The 21,082-nt window shown below is 46.0% G+C and overlaps 1 protein-coding gene across 9 annotated transcripts in view; it reads left to right on the forward strand.

Moving 5' to 3' along the window:
* The window catches only part of srcin1b (SRC kinase signaling inhibitor 1b), a 70,880-nt gene extending 50,268 nt beyond the window's left edge, over window positions 1–20,612 (forward strand). For 5 of the 9 annotated variants that reach the window (XM_019277783.2, XM_019277788.1, XM_019277787.2 and 2 more), the window contains 14 exons: window positions 1,105–2,051; window positions 3,071–3,160; window positions 4,417–4,457; window positions 4,712–4,735; window positions 6,456–6,616; window positions 7,121–7,296; window positions 7,983–8,113; window positions 8,894–9,041; window positions 10,249–10,570; window positions 10,741–11,089; window positions 11,227–11,369; window positions 12,216–12,365; window positions 12,473–12,574; window positions 14,084–15,022. In XM_019277783.2, the coding sequence (XP_019133328.1) occupies window positions 1,105–2,051; window positions 3,071–3,160; window positions 4,417–4,457; window positions 4,712–4,735; window positions 6,456–6,616; window positions 7,121–7,296; window positions 7,983–8,113; window positions 8,894–9,041; window positions 10,249–10,570; window positions 10,741–11,089; window positions 11,227–11,369; window positions 12,216–12,365; window positions 12,473–12,574; window positions 14,084–14,236 (2,937 nt within the window). In that variant the 3' untranslated portion in view covers window positions 14,237–15,022. Of the gene's footprint in view, window positions 1–1,104; window positions 2,052–3,070; window positions 3,161–4,416; window positions 4,458–4,711; window positions 4,736–6,455; window positions 6,617–7,120; window positions 7,297–7,982; window positions 8,114–8,893; window positions 9,042–10,248; window positions 10,571–10,740; window positions 11,090–11,226; window positions 11,370–12,215; window positions 12,366–12,472; window positions 12,575–14,083; window positions 15,023–17,788 lie in introns of those variants that run through there. The other 4 variants (XM_019277784.2, XM_019277786.2, XM_019277785.2 and 1 more) reach the window with 4 other exon arrangements.
* Window positions 20,613–21,082: the final 470 nt, after the last annotated feature.

Raw genomic sequence — 21,082 nt, forward strand, 5'->3', positions numbered from 1 at the left:
CTCTCTCTCTCTCCGACATTTGGGATCGCCGCCAAAAGATAATCCCTTCATGCTCGGCCCGTCAATAAGCTATCAAGTGCAACTTAAAATGCACTTAAGGGGGCAATTTGGATTCTTTCCTGTCCGTCCTGAAGCAGCAACTATGAGTTGCTGTAAAATGTTGCAGTAGACTGCACAGAAACATCTCCTGCTGTAAGTTAAACCAGGAGTACAAACACTCCGAGTGGGACTTTTATTTTATTTATGAAGCTCTGTAAACTTTGAGCAAAGAGAAGAATGACTGAGAGCAGATGTCATTTTTGTATCGGCTTGAAGTTTTTCTGACAGATGCAGTTTGAAATATCAGAGTTATCCACGGTGTGAAGCTTTGCTCGTCTTTATAGGACACGAGCTCGTGAAATGTTGTGTGGTCTCTAAAATATTGACAATGTGCTATTTATCTATTCTCCTCTATGGATTAAAAACAAGATTATTATTGATGATTCATGCACGAGGGCAATAATTCACTTTAATAAAGATGCAGCGTGCATGATGCTCACATCTGAAGTCTCACTGTGCTCATGTGATGCTCACACACACACGTGTGTGTTTATAGGTCCTCCCACACACTGTAATAAAGCTGACTAAGATATCTAGGTTACAGTTTGTATGGAAAAAAAAAACAAAAACAATAAATAGCTTAAATCACATAATGATATTTACCCATAATCCATCTGCTTTAGGCTTTAAACGCCGCCTCCTCACGTGTCTTAAACAAAAATAGAAGACTCTGCAGATCGTCTCACTAATGAAAAGATAGCTGTGAATATTAGATTACATTTCTAATAAACGATCCACGCTGGACCTTTAAAGACTCGTCCTGCTTCCTCTGAGGACACTTAACCCGTCGGTTTCTGTCCAATCTCCAGCTTCCTTTAAACGCCGTGGCCTCACAGGTGGAGGAAACATTAATTATCTAGCTGGTATGAAGATAAGAGCGATCAAAGTTTGATTTATTGCTGCTGAAGCTCCATTTTCTCTCCATCGTAAATATCTGTGGATGGATGTAGAGTTCAGTTGATGAAAAAAGACGATATCTACACCTGTTCTGTTGTTTCTTCACAGAGGGAGATGGTGTACGCGCCTCAGGACTCTCCACCCAACCGCCGCCTCAGCAACCCGCCCATGTCTTCCCAGCATTCATCTTCCTCCGCCTCCCCTCAAGGCTCGCCGTCCCGCGCCCGCCTCCTCTACAGCGGCGGCCGGCCTTCTTCCTACGCCGGGCCGCCCCACCACACCCACTCCCTGCCACACCCGCATCCACACCCGCACTCCCAGTCCCATCACTCCTCTCCCCACCAGCAGCCACAGCTCCACCAGCCCCATCACAGCCAGCAGGCCTTCTGCGCCTCCTCCAGCGCCATCTTGGAGCGCAGGGACGTGAAGCCCGATGATGAAGTGGGAGGATCCAGGAGCATGGTGCTGCTGCGGGGAGACGAACGTGGTGGAGGGGGGATCTACGCCGATCCCTACTCTCTGGGCCCAGACCCGAGTCGGCTGAGTCTCGCAGGGGGTCCTCACTCCCCTCTGCCAGCCAGAGCAGACCCCTACGGCTCCTTATACCGCCGTGGAGGAGGAGGTGGAGGAGGCGGAGGAGGAGGTGCTGGATCGATGCGTTCGCTCACCTCTTATACAGCAGCCGCTTTGCAGGGTGAGCTGATGGAAAGCGGCGCTCTCTACAGGCCGGGCGGGCCGCTTTATAACGACGCCTACGCTGCGTCCATGTTGGCCATGGGGCTGCGGGTGCCGCCTCCTTCCTCCCCGCAGAAGATACCCGACATGAGGGATTCCTACGGCGGCACCATGCCGGGCCGGGGCTCGCCCGGCAGGCAGAGCTTGAGGAGGGACTCTGTGACCTCGTCTGTGTTTGGGGACAGTCCCAAAGCCCGGGGACAGGGTTCAGGGTTGGGTCTCACCTCAGAGCAGCTCTGCCTGATGGCCGGTCCTGGAGGGGAGGGGGGCGGCGCCGGAGGCTTCGGCTCACCTCTGCTGGGAAACGAAACAGAGACGAGGTAAGACGGCAGCAGTGACGCCATAACGATGTGAAGTACACCGTGTGTTCACTCACAGCAGCTCAGCCACGATGTCCACGGTCAGATATCACCAGTGTTGTCTGATTTGTCTCAACACCGAAAATATTTTTACACAAATACGGTCTGGTCTTGGTCTTGACTCAGTCTTGGTCTTGTCTCGGTCTCGATACGCTCTGGTCTTGGTCTTGACTACAACACTGTTGACAGCTTGGTGACGTTGTCTGTCTGCTAAGACTTCTGCCACTGCTAACGGTGTTGTGGAAACGCTCTGCTGCTGCTGAAGAATGAAATAGAGACTTCTGCCGGCCGACAAGGTTTTTATTTTCTTTGCAAAGAAAAGGTCGGTTCAACATGCGGGCGGTCAAAGAGGACACCCTGATATTTATACCTGAGGGGCGACTCCTCTCACACCTCTTCGGCCCCTTCAGGAAGTGTTTCCACACCCGTTTGTCCGTTTATTAAATTAACGATTACATCTTTGACCGCTCGTGTGTTGACTTTGACCTTTTCTTTGCAAAGAAAATAAAAACCTTGTCGGCCGGCAGAAGTCTCTTTTTTTATTATTCACCAGCAGCAGAGACATTTCCACAACGACGGCTCACTGGTGACTGCAGCAGTAACACGTCGGTGGTAATTAGTTGAAATAACTCGAAAATCAAAACGAGTGTCCAGTTTGGATTATCAAATGTACTGCAGGTGAGCTGTGATTCTTCTTCACTGTTATTTAAATTAAGTTTGGATCGTTTGGTACAGCTGATATCAAGTTTATCTGTTTAAGGGAAAACAAATGACTCAAGATCATGACACTCAGTTAATAATCGATGTTAAAATAAATTATTTTTCATGAACTGATCAGACCAGTACCCTTTACTTCCGCCTACAGATGGGGCTTGAACTGGGAGCACTGGGACAGTTTTGTAGCATTCATTGTGAATTATGTAAAAACTCTGTGAGACGTCTGACACGGTTTTCTGTCAATGTTCGGTTTGTGGATCCAGGGAGCGTATGGAGGCCATGGAGAAGCAGATAGCGAGTCTGACCGGGCTCCTGCAGAGAGTTCTGAGCCGAGCGCCTGAGGCAGAAAGCCCGTAAGACACACACACACACACACACACACACACATAAATACTGCATGTGTAAACACTTCATTTACTGATACGAATCCCTGTTTTCCACCGTGCACAACACATCACACTCAAAACTAAGATATGAAAAATGAAACGTTCTCACCAATAATTAATCTTTAAGCAACATTACGTAACATTTAATATTTGCCAGCAGCCAATCATCATCCAGGTCCCCAGCAGCAGCTGATATCACTGCCTAGTCCAGCAGCAGTCAGCCCAGCTCGGCGTCTGTCTTTCAGCCTTTTATTTCACCAAGCTCTCACCAACCACTAAAAGTCAGTCCCACATTTACTCTTGTCCGGCGGCTTCTTGCTCGCTCACTCTCTCCTTTTCTCTTCTTAGCTTCCTCCGTCAGCGTCCTCTTCACTCTCTTCTCCTCTGCCATTATGTCCGTAGAAGCTGCTGAGCTCGGTTACATTGCCAACCCTGAAAACCTCTTTTTTCCGGTGGTTCAAAACTCATGTGGTGCAAACACCGACACTCCCCTGAGCTCACAGTCCAGGCAGCCTGGCTAACAGACTGAGCTAACATTAGCTAACAGCAGCTAACAGACTGAGCTAACATGCGCTAACAGCAGCTAACAGACTGAGCTAACAGCAGCTAACAGACTGAGCTAACATGAGCTAACAGCAGCTAACAGACTGAGCTAACAGCAGCTAACAGACTGAGCTAACATGAGCTAACAGCAGCTACAGCTGTCAGCAGTTTACTTCACTGTCCATCATAAACTCTGTAAATCACAGAGAGTTGAGGCGGAGCAGCCGGAGGACATCAGAGGGAAAACCAGAAAACATTTCCTCCATAAAATATGATCCAGTTTCACCAGAATCAGTGAAATAGTTGCTGCTGTGTGACTTAGTGCCGTAAAGCGTTACGTACTTCTCCCGACCCGGAGCCCAAAGTTACATAGAGTGAGAACAGACGTACGAACGACAGAGACACCGTTCACCTGATCACAGGTCAGTGTGGATCAACAGGAGGTCACAGATCATCAGAGGAAAGTTACAGGATGTGTCTTTAAGCTGCACAGCGTCTGTCAGCAATGTTGGAAATTGATTATGAATCACTGTCTGCTACACACACACACACACACACTGTGAATAAAGCTGCCAGCAGCACATACATTTCGCACATTTCCACCGTATATCAATAGCTTCTCAGTAGCTAAGTCGATAGTGTCTTCTGGCTGTAAGTACTTTAACGCTTGCCTCTTCCAGGGAGAAGATTGAGTCAGCCAGCGACTGCTCGGGAACTGACAGTAAGTGCTTCACTACCAAAAAAAAAAAAAGACAACTATTTCCTATCACTGCCTGTCACTGCTCCCCTCTGCCGCCTGTTTGATAGCCACATAAATTGGCTCTCCCTCCTCTCGTGGAGCTGCTGCTGTTTCATTTTCTCGGCATAATTCTTAAAGTGCCTCATATGTGATCGTAATGGCTGACTCTGCAAGCTGCTTCATGCTGTACGTGCCGGCTTCTGCTGCTGTTGTGTAACCGCTGCTTCTTGTTTTAGCTGGACGAACAAAAAAAAAGAAAGGTAGCTATGTGTTCCTGTTCCCCCGTGTACCCCCCTCTGTGTTCTTTATTCTTTATTCGGATCCCCACGAGCTTCCAAAAAGTGTGTTTGTGTGTTGCTGTTGAAGGACTCGCCTCCCTCTCAGCTGGTCTACTTCACTTTCCACCTTCTTCTGTCTTTTCAGTCCCAAATCATTCGAGTTGCATTAATTCTAAAACCGAGCAAACGTGTTTCGATAGGTCCGGTGAGCTTTTGGAACTGTTAGGAAAATAATCTGCCGGCGTTCACGCCTCCTCAATAATAAAACATAAAACTGCTGCAGCTGAAATGAATTGATTTCTTTTGATGAAGAGCTCAGTCTGAGATTTATGATTTTAAATTAATGTGCTCTCGTTATCAAACCGTCTGATCTCATGTCGTGTTATAGATAAGTCTGGATATTTTGTTGCAACTTCAAATTGACTTTCTTTGCGGTTAGTTTGTTGAACATTAATTTATGTTTAAAAAGACTTCTTTCGTCTGCCGGGGTGATAAAAGTTTGTGTCCCTTCAGTCGGTCTCTGTTATCAGACTGAGCTCGCAGTTGAAATCAGGACGAGGCAGCAGACGGTCAGTCAGAGGTGCTGATCTGTCCTCGATCATTCATCCACACCTTGAATTAAAACGCGATGTCTCTCCGTGGACGCATTATCCAGATAATAAACGAGCCGCTCTCACACCTGGTGTTTTTTAATGTGTTTCTCCTCGTTAAGATCAGATCTGTGCGGCACATCGCTCCCAGAAATCAGATCAGAGCGAGTTTGAACTTCATGAAACGCCGACAAATCGTTTGTCCACTCTTCAGGAAATCTAAAAATAAATTAATCCTGTCTTTGTTCGAAAAATATTGAGTCAGTGTGTCGGCTGCCTTGTTAACTGAAGATCAGCCGCACAGATGATTGAACGTTCACCGTCACAGATTTCTGACTGTATAATAATAAATAATAATAATGCATCTTTTGTCACAGAACAAATGATTATCAGTAGTTAGTAGCGTCTCTTTCAGCTCTCTGAATTTGAATCACATCTGTGTCACTCACATCTGGAGGTGGTTTGTTGCATTCACACCTGTCCCTTCACCCAAAACACATCTTAATGCGAGGTGTAACTCAGATGTGAACGATGGTTAAATAAAGTTACAAACCGTCCTCAGAGGTGTCGTCTCTTTGTTCGCTTCAGTCGGCCTTCAAAATGCAACTCTTCAGCCTGTTATCAATCGATTGTCTGCAGTTATTTTTCCCTTTGTCTCGTTCTGCATGATGCGTGTGACTCAAACTCCCTAATTACTGTCAGAGCATTCATCGTCATTTCAAAGGATTATCTGAGTTGGAAGCGCTCACGCATTTCGGCTGTCTGGGGACTCTTTTATAATGAGACAAAATGTTTTTCTGTTTGTCCTCGTGCTGTTTATCATTGTTAAGTCGATGTGCGGCTGTAGTCTGACCTCTGACCTGATACAACTTGTCCTGAATCGCTGCGGCCGAATCAGTCGAACCAAGTTTCTGTTTCCAGTCAGTTAAAGAGTTTTTTCCTCTCCTTGATGAACATTTGAGGTCAGGAGAGACAAACCTTCGGGGAGTCATTCGTTTAAAACGTTTGATTTGCTCGCAGCGCTCTGAGACAACTTCTATCGCTGTGCTCCGAAACCAGGCGAGAACGTTCCCTCGGTTTAGATTTAACGTTTGTTTCTTTTTGTCGGGCAGCTTTGACACCATCTGCTCCGTTGGCCCTCATGCCACCTCCACCCTCGGGGGCCAACCAGCCTGTGACGGTGTCTCGCCTGCAGATGCAGCTTCACCTACAGGGCCTCCAGCAGAACACCAACGCACTGCGCAAACAACTGTCGCAGCTACGCAACATGCAGGTGAGTGTGTGCGGGAAGTGTGGTAGTTCACGACGGGGTCACCGTTACAGACACGTTTAAACTTTAAAGCCTTTTATTGAGTCACAACATCCTGAGAGGTGTTTCTAATATTTTGTCCACCCTGTTTCCATCAGTGACACACTGTTGTCTCTGTGCAGCCTCCAGCTTGACCCAGTTTAGCATCTTCACACCGTGAATCAATTTTTTATGAGTTTATGAGGCTCTGAAAGGTTTAACACCTCCGCGCTCGCTCACACTCCCAGCTGCTTCCTCAGGTCATCGAACGCTGCAGCATTAAACAGTTAAGACAAAGAAATACAGACGGGCAGAAATATTTTATTTTAAAGTGTCAGTTTGTGACTTTTTAATCGGTTTAATGTTTATAAGGTTTATGTGAAGCGCGTTCATGTGTGAAAGCTGCTATAAAACAAAGTTATTACAGTTGAAATGTAAACCGAGATGATTGCAGAGCCGCTCAATGACCCGCGTCCCTCTGTGTTTCAGCTGGAGAACCAGGACTCGGTCCTGTCCCTGCTGAGGCAGACGGAGTCGGAGCTGAGCCTCATGATGCTGGACGCCATGCGCACGCAGGAGGACCCGCTCCAGAGACAGCGCCTCCTCGTGGAGGAGGAGAGACTCAAGTACCTCAACCAGGAGGAGCTGCTCATCCAGCAGCTGCAGTGAGTCTGAATAAAGGGTTGTTTGTCCCGGTCGCACCGGTGTGGAGGAACACACAGCGACAGCACGACCTCACACACACTGAGCATCGACCGCTGAAAGTCTGCTCTGCTTCAAAATCTGATTTTGTAATCAGTTCCTGAATTACGTCAAATATTTTTTTCAATTCTGGCTTCATTTCAAATGACGTTTTTATTGGGTTTGATACATTTGACAGACAAACAGTCCAAACAGACGTACAGTACAGTGATCTCTAGAAAAAATTACTCCGACCATCCACATCCAAACTGTTCTCCCTGTTCTGTTGTGTAATTTATCTTTTCTGCGTCTGACTTTAATAAACAAGCGATGCATCGTTTGGCTTCTAAAAATCTAATTTCAAGATAAAGGGCACTTCCTCTCATTCGGTGATCCGGCGAGCCAGGTCCAACACGCTCACGGTGAAATAAAGTCTTTTTATATTTGATAAAGTCTCACGTATGTTAAGATGAATGTGCTGCATCAGCTGCATCAGTTTAAACTGAAGCTCACTTACCTTCAAATTATATTTCGATTTAAAGTTATGCCCAAGTTTTAGAGTTTGTGGTTGTCAGTCAGTCACAGGATGGACAGATGTAAAGAAGGATGCAAACTTTATGAGTGATGTCTACAGCTCGAACATACGTGATACGATCCTGCTGCTCCACAGCGACCTGGAGAAGTCGGTGGAGGAGCTGCAGAGGAACTCGTCTGTCAACCACGGCCTGGTGACGGAGCAGGACGTGGAGCAGAAGAGCAAAGAGCTGAGGATGCTGGGAGAGACGCTGACCGAGCTCAAAAGTAAGCGTTGTTATGACCTATGTGGATCAAAACATGTGACATGATCTGATTTCAGCTTCTCAAATATTCTTTTAGACGTTTGAGGGCGTCGCTTTGGGAAACACATTTTCTCAGATATGATGAATCAAAACTGAAATCGTCAGGACTTTATTTGGTATTAAAGTTCCTGCATGATAAATATATGTAATATATACTCTAACATTAAATGCAGTACTGTTGTAGTTCTGGGTCGTAGTTCAAGTACTCGTTATTGCTGAAATACCAAACACAAAGTCACATGAATATTAATGAGTCCTCTCTGACGTTAATTGATATTCATGAAGTTTCAGGTTTAGCCTCTTGTCCTGCCGCTCTGACCCGTGTACTTCCACTCTCCACGCTGAATATTAATGAGCAGCACCAAAGCTCTCGGGGACGCCTCATTATAACGACACGTAGACTGACCGACTGTTAGCGCCTGCAGATGCATCGCTGAGCTTTGATGCAGCGTTTGAGTGGCGTTTCAGATACTGGCAGTGAAGTGTCCACACGTTCGCCCACTGATGAGCGCAGACTTTGTTTTTTTTGTTACTGTGCTCGACCTCCGCTGAATCCTCCGTCTGGATGTGACAGAAAACATCCAGCAGCTTCACGGATCTGCGACAGCATCCTGTAATCTCCTTCCTCCCTCTCTACCTTCATTCTTCCAACATCATTATCTCAACACCTTTGACACGGCACTTTCTCTCCACATCCTTTCCCCCGCCTCTCAATTCTCCTCCTTCTCCCCCTCCCGTGCAGACCAGTTCCCCAGCCTGCAGAGTAAGATGCGAGTGGTGCTGAGGGTGGAGGTGGAGGCTGTTAAGTTCCTGAAAGAGGAGCCGCATCGCCTGGACGCCCTGCTGAAGCGCTGCAACACCATGACCGATGCGCTCAGCACGCTCCGCAGGTACGCATATCAAACGCTCCCCAGGCCGATTACGCCTCAGCTCTCCTGTTAAACCGGGTCAGCTCCTTCACTCCTCCAACTCTGACACATCGAACAGAGAGAAATGATTCCTCAAACGTTTCTGTCAGTTATTTATTCAATAAAAAAATAATTATTATGTAAGATCAGACACATTCACACAGATATACGTGACTTTAAAGTAAACAAAGACTCGTGCAGGAGAGGAGCTTTAAATTAGATAAAAATAACGAGACATAAAAATGTTTTCCTTCAGTTCTGTCTTTAAATTTGAACTTTTGTCTAAAACAAACAGCCTTGTGTTTGGAAAAGGATCATTAATCTTATTAAAGTTAGTTATTAAAGGATTCCTGACGAGTTAAGATCATTTTACATCTATGTCTCCTCTCCTGATCGTCACTCATGAAAAGTGATTTCAGATGTTTAAAAACAATCAAGTACTAAAAGTCCTGAAGGGAAAAAGTGCCGACCGAATACTGAGAGAGAGATCAGACGAGGAGATGAAGTTCGCCGTTAACAAACGTCGCCCGTCGTGTCATTTGATGTGTTTTTATTCAGAGTTTCAACTCTGATATCAAAACAATATCCATGTAACTTGTTTTACTTTGACAGAAGAAGTCGAAGCTCTCAGAGACGAGTCAAATCTGAATATCTGACGGAACACTCAGAATCAGAATCGTGAATTTAAATCGATTCATCGTCTTTACGTTGCCTCTCAAGCAAATATGCTGAATATCATAAAGCGCTGCAGAAACGACGTCTTCATAGGTCAAACACAGACGTTAGCATCGACGTTGATCAGAGATCAGATAATCTGCACAACGTGATCGTCAGGAGAAAAAGCTGCTAAACCAGCGACACGTCAAAGAATTCATGAGTTTGTGTCTTTACCCTCAGATCTCAAAGAAAAGTTTGTGTTACATGATCCAACCACTGTGAATTTGTGACGGCGACTGTGACATTTTGAAAATCTAAGTCATATAAAAATAAAAACTAATCAGATAAATGTGATAATTATGATGTGGTGGCCGTGATGGTTGGAGATCTTTGTGTCTCCCCTGTTATCTTTTTAATAAACATGTTTAACGTGACAAAGCATCATGTCTGTGTATTTCTCTGTCTGTTGCAGTCTCCAGTTTGCTTCTCTAACACAGTCTAGGACGTTCACGGTGTCCTGTGTGTATTGTAGTTTCTTGTATCCCTCCTATACGTACAGACAAGTCACAGAAGGCGTGTGGAAGGGCCCTGAGGACCTCTCCAGCCAATCACAGAAGCGTGCCGAGGACATGAGTCGCAGCTCTGACCTGGATATCCTAAACAGTCCTCCTCTCAGCCTCACCGACCTGAGCACCAGCGCCGGCCTTGCCAACTGGATGCCCGTGTCCGCTGGCGACGCGGACTCCTCGGGCCCCGAGCAGGACATCCAGCCTTCGATGTCCTTCAGAAACCGGGTCCTCGATGAGCTGCCGAGGCGCCCCGGAGATAAGTCGGTGTCGGCTGAAGTCAGACTGGTAATGAGCCGCTGATTGTTTGTTTTTGTCTTCAGTTTGAATCCAGCTTAATGTTGAGACCCTGCGCACACACACACACACCAGCAGCAGCTTTAGAAAACACACTGCATGAATGTTTCTTCATTATGATGCTCCAGCTCATCGTTTGTCTATATCTGTATGTATGTCAGGCGGCAGAGCGGGACTGGGAGGAGAAGCGTGCCAGCTTGACCCAGTTCAGCGCCCAAGACATCAATCGCTTGCTGGAAGAGACCCAGGCTGAGCTGATGAAGGCCATCCCAGACCTCGACTTCGCTGCCAGGCACATCAACAAGCCCGCGGTGCCCCCCAAGCCCCAGATCACCATCCCAATAACATCCACCACAGTTACTTCTCCTGCAGCTGGGACCACTGGGACTGCAGCCACCACCACCACCACGACAACCACTACACCCAGCGGGGACCAGCAGCCTGGGAAAGTGCAGCTGGCCGCCCAGAAGCTGAACAGTATGGAGGGAGGCGGCTCGCATCGAGGGTCGGGTGAGTCGTTTGTTTTTTTTCCGACCATCTGTGCGATAAATTCAGTTTGTTCGCCGTGTTGTAACTTGATTTAAACTCTTACAGGAGATTTCTGCGGCTCTAGCTTTGAGCTCTGTCGTGTTGTTTTCTGTTTACAGTCGATCTCAGCGTGGCCCGGTACCGTACAGAGAAACCCTCCAAGTCTCCGCCTCCACCACCGCCTCGCCGAAGCTTCCCGTCGGCGCACGGCCTCACCACCAACCGCACCGGAGAGGTCATCGTCACCACCAAGAATCTGAAGGTGAGACACTTTCTGGAGCCTGCTTAGGTACTCGGAGCCTGTTTTGTGTTCAGGATTTACAGACAGTTCTTTTGGACAAATCTCTTCAGACGAACTGTCAAAACTTTGGCTGACCCCTTCGTCTTCTGTCCTCATCATCACTGCATGTATCTGAGTTAAGGCTGACTTGTTAAATTTGATTGTTTTCTTAACGAGTTAATAAAACTCATGTTTGCTCCTGAAACGACAGCTGCCAAAAAGACTGAGCAGGATTTCACCTTGTGAGCGACTGAGCTGTTTTAATTAAGGTGACACTGAGTGATGTTTGCAGAGCTGCTGATGTTTCAACAGCTGCTTTCTTTCAGGTGGATCTCACCTCTCTTAAATCTCATGCACGCCTTCCTGCAGCAGCTCATCCTAAATATTCATCAGAAGCCATTTTAAGCCTCGAGAGACTGAGTCAGGTGAGCTGCGAGGTCTCTCCAGTCAGATCTGCAGCTTCACCCTGAAGTCTCTGTGGTCTTGTATGTGAGACGAGTTAAGAAAGCTGTGAGAGTCGTGATGGCTGGGGGCAGTTCAGGTTTGGTTTGAGGGCACGAAGAAGCTGCTGCGAAGCTTCCCTGATCTCTGAAACCTGCTGCGTGGAAATCACTTTAGTCTGCAGACCTTCAGAGATCTCGACCCTTTCTGATTGAACAATGTAGTTCCTCATTTCATCCAGTCCAGACTTTCAGTTTGAGGTCTTCTTAACAGGAACTTACAAATTACAAAGCAGCGAATCCTCATTTGTGGAGCTGAATCGTGACCAATCGACTGCAGCCGGTCTGTCTTAAATGAGAGTTTCTCACGTTTGGTTTCTCCTCTCAGATGGAGGAAGATGGTGACATGCCTAAAACTTTGGTGAAGCTGAGGCGGACCCCGTCTGACACCCCTCGACCCGCCTCCACCCCGCCTGTGATCGCAGCGTCAGCCATCCAGGACGAGGACGACGAAGAGAAGATCATCGCCGAGTTAGAGGTGCGGCACTTTAAATCCCCGATGTTAAACAGAAGTTTGATTTTTACATTGATGACTTGTTTTCTTGTCTCTGCTGCACTCTCTCAAACAACAACCACGGATCAAAGATATTTCAGAGAACGCCTGTTAGAGATTGTAATAATCGGTACAGCGCCCCACCAAAGGCCACGCCCACCCCGCCCTGCACCTTTGGGTCCTTGGGCAAAAAGGTAAAACCGTCCAGCAGCCGTCTCCGCCTGCCACGCCTGTGGACTGCTTCTCCCTCTGCTGACTGTCCTTCACTGGAACCTGTCCCCTTTTTAAATCTCCACTCGAAGCTTTATAACCACTAATACAGAGAGCGTCAACACCTCCAGAGATGCCGTCACCTTTACAAACTACAAGTCTTTATAAAGAGGAGCAGCGTCAGGCGTTCAAACCTTCCTGAAATTATATTTTAGTCCTTAAAGTTTAAACTGTAAGCTGCAGCTTTGTTGGACGGCGTGAACAAAAGTAGGTCGGTTGTTTAAAAGTTCAGCAGTTTGTTCAGGATGTCAGTCGATCACCTGTGATCACTTCATTTGTGAAATGTATTAATTGGATCTTAGTGTGCACAATGTTTTGTGAAGCTGACGCGTAATGTTTGCGATCTTCTTTTCCTCTTTGAAAATTCTTTTGGACACGTTAACAAGCTGCTTTCTGACATGTCTTCATGTCACGTACTCAGTTAGTTCGCTTTTATTTAGTTGTTTATTATCAAGGCGCCGCTGCATCAAACCTAAAAAAACAAACGTGTCTTCCAGTAACGCTTCTAAAACCAGAAGCTACAGCCTGTGTTCTTCTTCTTTATACTTTTAAAAAACTTCAACAAGTGACTGACGCTGAACTTTTTCTAACCTCGTTAACATTTCCTCTCCTGACCTCCAGCTTCGTTCCTCCTGCGAGCTCTGAACATCACCTGATCTTTGTTTGTGCGCCTTGTGTCTTTCTTTCTTCCTCTCCGTTACCCGGAGCCTCAGCGGCGTAAACATGCAGCTTTGTAATTGATGGTGTGATGCGCACTGAGTCATTGATTGAAGCAGATTCTGACTGCGAGCAGCTGCGGTGACACATTGAGCCGAGTAAAGAAGTCGTGTTTTTGTTGGACAGCGGAGGGTGAGGGAGGATTTCAGGGTGAGAGCTGCTCACGAAAATGTTTCTTTAAAAGAATCTTAAATTTTAAATTCAGATCCTGTTTTTATTCAGTGAGCTTGTTTAAAGTTTGTGCCAGCACCGATTAAAGTCTGCAGAACAAAACAAAGTCTGCCTCTAATATTTAAACAGGGTTTTCATTTTTATGAATTCATGAAAGTTCTGGAGCCAGAACTGGACACGTGAGACCGTGTGCGCAGTGAAAATATATTTATATTAATCATGCAGTAAGAACAGAGCCGAGATAACTGCAGATAATATTCTACGTCTGTGTATCAGATCATCGAAAGTGAAGTTATAAATTCAAGGTGAACAAGTTTGTGTCATTTAGCTGACACTTTGAATACTACTGCTACTTCGTAGTCAGCGTTAGAGATCTGAATTTAACGTGGGCTGCTACAGGTGGAGCTCGATGAGCGGCTCGTCTGGTTGATTGAAGACCAGGCGAGCCGCCACGTCCCAGTAAAGTCTTCATCCCGAAGCTTCGACGTGTGATGATGATGTTTGGGTTTGTGCTAAACATCTGTTTTCTCTGTCGGCTCCCACAGAACAGCAGCAACTCTCCGGGCCCGATGAAAGGTCCCACCGTCGCAGCCCGGCTCAAACACCTCCAACAAGGGAGCCTTGAGAGGCCCAAAACCCGCAAGCAGAAAGAGGATTTCCCCAAAGTCCAGGGCCAGCAGCAGGTATTCCACTTCTAAAACCTCCTCCTCCACCTCTGGTGCTCCGTCTGCCTCTGCCTCTCCTCTCTGCTGTCACTCCAAAGAAGTTTCCCCCTGCGACTTCTGCGACACGAGAGAAACTGTGTAGGCCCGACCAGCAGACGACATGAGATTACACAAACACCAGAGGGGGAACTATCTACACAAACAGTCTTTCCAGTTGTTGATGTGTGTTTTCAGTTACTGGATCTAACCTAGCCTGCTTAGAGATCAAGTTTTTGTCGTACGAGTATGTCGATGTTTTTATTTCCCCGAGGAAGGTCTTTGGTGGAGCTCGTGACTGATTCAACTAGCTTTATCACAACAGATCCATTCACACACATCCTTAATCTTCAGCGATGCCACGGAGTGACTTCACATCTCGAGGTCGAAGCGATGATATTTCACCATGATCCAGCCATGACTTCTCTCATCTCTCACTCTGTCCATCCAAAAGTTACCTCACGCTGCTCTTCCCGTATCACCCCATCGTTGGTGAAGGTCCACGCTGCAGCCGAGAGGCCGAACCGACCGTGAAGCGAGCTCACTCAGAACTGCCGCTTTTTATGCAAGACGACAAAAGAGAAGCACGAGATGCGAGGTGACAGAAATATATTTATAAAACACAGCGGAGAGCTTTGTGAAGGAGGCAGCAGAGGAGACGCAACAAGCGAAACAAGCTGTGAAGATTTAGTTATTTTATTTGATGCCACTGAATTTATGTTGCTCCATCTGTGAAAGTTTCAAATTTAAAAGTTCCAAAATCTTAATTCTGAAATCCAAAATGAAAAACCGTAATCAGGTCATGTTCTGGTCGTCACATGACCCGTAAAAGAGGAATCGCCTCCAAACCACATAAATTAATTTAGATTTCGATTCGTCAAAGTTTAAATTATCGCGGCACCTCGTCGTCCTCACATACAGGCTCAGACTCTCGTCCAATCATCTTGTCATGAATCCTCGGCCTCGTGTCTCCCTCACGCTGTCAGCAGCTCCTTCGTTAAATGAAACAAGCTGCCGGAATAAACAAATAAGGAAACGTGTGAAAGCTCGTCGCTTCGTCCTGCACCAGGAGAAATTAACCGTCCAATCAGGGCTCAGTATGTAAATGAGCCGAGCTCAGGTGTCTGAGTCTGAACGCGAGGTTAAACTCGGCACTTGGCCGATGAACTCTGAAGCCTCTTCAGACGAGGAGCTCCCCTCGACCGCGGCGTCTAAAGAAGAGCTCACAGCGATCCACCACAAACATCGACTCTGATTAATTAATTAAACATGCAGCAGCACATTTAAAGCAGCTCGCATGTTTAGACTGAACCTCCGTGCATCAGGTCGTCCTTGACGTAGCGTCCATCAGTAACAGCAGCTACCGCACGGCGAACACGGCTGACCTCTGCTGGACTCGGCGATGCCATCTGGGCGAGCGCAGAGAGAGAGAGACCTCGAGGATTAATATTCAACGCCGCCGTTTCTTTGTCTGAGTATCAACTCGTTATTGCTTTTTAAAAATTCATCACACACAGACCCCCCGAAAGCAAACGACCGAAGTCGTATAGTTATAGTTTGTCTTTGTGCTAAATTCCAGTTTTACACGCGGAGTCTCTCTCCCTCTCTGCTCGGCTTCACTGCAGGAAGGTTTGAGACGGACGCAAATCGATCGAGTCAGACACAGGAAAGGTTTCAGAATAAAACATATTTAAAGCACATGAACACGCACCAACTCTTTTATTGTTGACGCTTGTACAGTCAACAGACAGGTGTTACAGTCAGCTGTTAATCCTCACCGGTCTCTTCATCCAAGTACCGTTCGCCAAAACTTGTTGTTAATGTTCTCTCAAAGGATAAATCCAGTTTATCACAGCCCAGGTCAGTAATAATATTATCGCACCAACCAAAGTAGTTACTGAGAAACCAGACGACTGAAGTCAGCCAAGCAGACTCAGTGTCGACTTTCTCTGTTGGACCGTGCTACAACACTGACGCTCTGAACTACGAGCAGGACGAACATTTTTACTTTGTCTGTGTGGAAATCTGAAGTTTTTTCACATCGATTTTGTAAAGAGGCGCTAAAACTACGAGTCAAATCTTGGATCAGGGCGCCGTCGCAGCAGGTTAAAGGTTCTTCCAGACATCCCAGCTCGTCCTGGAGGATGTCGAGGTGTTTCCAATCCGTCGTGCATCTTCTGGGTCATGACAACTTTAATGATCTCTAATCACGTGATCAGTTTTGAGTTCCACGTGTCCACGTGTGTCTTAAATGAATCCGCGTACCTGACACTTGTCATGTCTGCTCGTGTCTCTTCTTTCGTGTCTCATCGCTGACAGAAACTCGTGTTTGATCAGTTTTTTCGAGTCACTCCAGGACAGACCGAAGACTCATCCGTCACGTGCAGATGTCCTCGGCACTCTTACATTCCCGCCGTGGCCGGCGTTCTCTACACGCCCGGAGCGGTAAACAGACTCGGTCATTAATCTTCCTGAACGTAACTCGTGTGTCCTCACAACACTTTCACCTCACTGAACATTTGGACGGACGAACGCTCAGCAGCCACGTGTGGCCCGAAGATGAGTGATCGGAGGGAAGCTCTGCCCGTCGGTGATTCATTAACGCCGGCAGCAGCTGGGACGAGGCGCCATTTGTTTTTTCTTTGGCGCGTGAAGCAGCTCGGAGACTCGGAGACTCGAGCTGCTGTTTGATCAGATCAGGTCAGATCAACGAGTGTTTTCTTAGAAACACTCGAGAGACTCGGCTCATTCAGACGAACACACTCCTCCATGTTTACACATCCCATTTCTTTTCCTCATTCCTCTCCTTGTTTCCTCTCCTCTTTCTTCATCTTGTCTCCTTGTTACCTCATTATACCTCCTCTCCTTTCCCTCCCACCGCCTGTCCTCTCATCTCCTTCTTTCCTCTCCTCGTTTTTTGTCTCATCTCCTCTTTCATACTTTCTTTCCTTATTTCCTCCCCTATCTTCTCACCTACTTGTTTCCTATCCTCATTTCCTTTCCTTGTTTATGCTCCCTTCTCTCTTCTTCTTTCCTCTCCGTCCTTGTCTCCTAGTCTCATTTCCCCTTTTCCTGTCCTCATCTCCTTCTTTCCCCTCCTCTCCTTGTATCTTCGTATGTCCTTCCTCCCTCTTTCCTTGTCTTCTCTCCTGGTTTCCTCTCCTATCCTCCCACCTACTTGTTTCCTCTCCTTCCTCTGTGTCCTTGTCTCTGTCCTCACTTTGTTGTCTCCTCCTCTCCTTCCTCATGTGTCTCCTCCCTCCTTTACCTCCATCCATCTCGTCGTCCCTGCAGAGAAGACGATGCGACAGACGCCTCGATCTTTTTCTTCGGTGGTGTTAGGTGGTTGTAGTTGGTGGTGTCGGTGTTCGGTCAGCAGGTTGTAGGATTTCAGACTCACAGATTTAAAAGGTTTGAACAGAAACTTGAAACATTTGTCTGTTTTGTAAATTTTGATTTTTGTGTTTTTTCTTTTCCCCTTCCTCTCACCGCTTCCTGTTCTCGTCTTGTTTTGCTGAAATCTTCCCGCTCTTGCTTTGTCTGGGGCAGCGCTGACGTTTTGTCACTTTGTCACTTCTGGCCAATCACCATCAGCCTGGCTGATGTTTTCACCGCTTCGCCTCACTTCATTTCAGCCTGTGAGCCTTCAGTCTTTCGTTCTCTCTCTCTCGCTTTGCTTTTTTCATCCTCTGTCTGCTTCTCAGGTCTCAGCTGGACTAAAAACGTGAGGAGCGAGTACTCGGATCATTCTGGTTCTGGACTCGATCTTAGTTCAGACGTGAGATTTTGTCCGACTGTCAGGTAGAGAAATGATCTCAGTAGGGAGTCAACACACCAATAATTTGAACACATACACTCTGGACCTGCAGCACGAGGCGTCGTGAGGATTCACTTCTAACATCTGTGTTGCAAATTCATCATCAACCATCTCTAACAATAACACGACGTCTGTGTCCCAGCTTCAAACTGCACACTAACTCTGAAGTTACAAAAGAATCAGGGAAGTTCCTCCAGAGATTCAGAGTTTTGTTTCCATGAAGACGGGAGGATTAAAACCTGAACGATGCGTGTGACAACACGTTTTTATTGAGCGTTGTTCAGAGCTTGTCAGGCGGTTGAATAGCTTCAGAAACTTCCTCCCTCCGACACCTCCGGACGTCGGATTAACGAGGCCGCATCTGACAATTTCTGAAACGGATAATCCGACATTCACGCCCACTTCAGGCCACGATCGGTCAGCGGGGCGGGGGCGAGAAAAAGAGCCGGGGTTTATAAAGTGTTATTAATACAACGATCCACGTCTTCTTCACGTCTTTGGCCGACGTTGAACTAACAGTGTTGAGGCGTGATGACTCTTTCCTCCTGTCTGTAGCGATGTCTGCCAGACTTGGCAGCTTTTTTTGGGGGGGGAGCATTTAATCTGTTTATTAGAGAGACACGGGAAGGCCGTGATGTTTTCCACCTACGTCCGCTCTGCGTAGTTTAAGGAAATGAAAGAGCTCTTGATGAAAGTCACATATCACTATTGTACTCATCGAGATTGACATAATTTCACCTTCCTGGAGAGAGGCTGCGATTTCTTTCACACCGTACAGTAAAGATACTCGACTGTAAGATCTCATCAAACATCCTCCTCAAATCATAAGTCTAGATCAGCTGAGCGTCGACGCAGAAAAGTCTTTCAATCGGGTCAGTTTGGAGTTTTACAGAAATTCATCACAACCATCGAGCTCTGCATAACGACCGAAGGGCAGGGATAAAAATAAACGAGGACATCTCGAGCTCGTTTGGCCTGGAAAGAGGAACGAGACTCGGCTGTCCCATGAGTCCACTGTTGAGTCTGCAATATATTTAAAAACCGAATAATATTAAATAACATTACAGGTGTACGAGAACAGAAAGTGTTTCTGTATGCAGATGACATTTCATTCTACGCGTCACACCCGGAGACTTAAATGTCTTTTGTGGACGTCTTTGGCGATTCAAGCTGAATATTCAAAAGACACAAATACTTTAGTTTCAGTCTCATGTAGTCAGAGATTATAAAATATAAACTATAACTGATTAATTCAGTTAGTACGAAGTGTGAAACTGGGACACGGTCGATGTTTGTTGTAAGGTTAAATCAAACCGTGGACGTGAACTGTGAAGAGAAACTGGAGGGAAATATTAATCTCATACTGTGAGTGTATTTATACCACCTCAGATTACAAACAGTATATAGTTAATACATCTATGGAATGTATTAGTAGTCCTTAAAGCTAGCACGCTTAAATAACAGTTAGAGTATAACCTGAGTCACTTCACAGATATATTGTATGTATATTAAAATGACCATTTAGTTTTTGTTGGGAAGAAAGAAATCGCTTTATTAACATGTAAAAAAGAAAAAGTATCATCTATGTTTTATATAATCAAGCTTTTTTTGTATTTTTATACTTGAAGAGGATTCATAAGCATGTAACACATTTATTTTGTAAATTATTATTTTTTTTAATTTTGGTTTCCTGCTCCACCATAAAACAAAAACCATGAACACACTTTGTTGTAGAAGACCAGTCAGCAGTGGGCGGTGTAACGCGCCTCCACGTTTATATATAAGAAGCACATGTTCTCCTCCTCCTTCCTCCAAACGTCACCTCGCCTCGATAGGACGCCCCCGTTTTTGTAGCTGTTCTCCTCTATTATAACCCACGTGTCACGTACACGACACGGACCACAGTCTAAACTCTATTGATGGTTTCTTGATGAATGTGTGATTGTTCAAACCATTCGTGGATGTAACAGAAATGTATATAAACCCAAATAATATATTACAGAATTGATTTTATGTGAAATTTTCTAGACGGGAAAAGAAGAAAAAAAAAGTGGCATGCATACTGTAAACATTCCTGGAAATCTGCACGCTGGGTCAACAGAGGTCTCATTTTCTGTCAATAATTCTGTGTATACTTGTGAGTGTATGATAGAGTAAACAAATTGTACAGTAACATAGATTTTTGTATTATGTTCAAACTGGGTCGATAACGCCCCTTTTACTGTGACGACGAAGAAAAAACGATTAACTATCGAGGAAGATATTCGAATGATATCATAGATACTGTTTCCCAGTCTGAGAGTGATGCTTGCTGTGTGGGGTAAGTGTTGTTTGTGAATCGTGAAGAAGAATGATAATCTACTACAAAGTCAGTATAACTAAAGACCAACTAAACCGTGCAAAACAACAACACGCAACTTTTTGTGTATGGAAAGTTAAAATAAAAAAAAAGTTGCTGCTTCGTGTGAGAAAAATCAACCAAACTAAAAAAAAAGTTTGCTGCTTTTGTACGTTCCTGTTGTGTTTTTGTGACAATAAAGGTGACCCTCTTATACACAACGCTCCCCGAGTGTCAATCTGTGAATGGACTGAGCCAGTGTCGTGCCAGAACAGGAGCTGACGCCGAGCTGGGCTGACTGTTGACGTTTGAACGCTGTAAAACCTGAAACGTGGTGAATCTGTGAGGTTATAATCAGCAGCTTGAATGAATGTTTCAGCCGCCGGGTTCGAGGCGTCTTTATAACCGCCCTTAATAAATAATGACAATCATCGTTTAATATCGAGTGCAGCAGTTTTTAATCGCGTCGGCTTTGAAGCGCTCCCCACGGATAAATAAATGTCACCGATCCAGTTTAAACCTAGCAACGCCTGAATCTAACCAAATATGTGCTCAATTAGATCTGAGCTGCGGTGAGATGAGGTCGGGCAGCATTCCTTTAGAGCCGATGAAAGTTTAATGTCCCCTGAGGAGGAGGAGGAGGAAGAGGAGGAGGAGGATAAACAGAGCAGTGAGATAAGGTCGTAAT

This window comes from Larimichthys crocea, chromosome XVI (genome assembly GCF_000972845.2).
Source record: "Larimichthys crocea isolate SSNF chromosome XVI, L_crocea_2.0, whole genome shotgun sequence".
Lineage (NCBI taxonomy): Eukaryota > Metazoa > Chordata > Actinopteri > Sciaenidae > Larimichthys > Larimichthys crocea.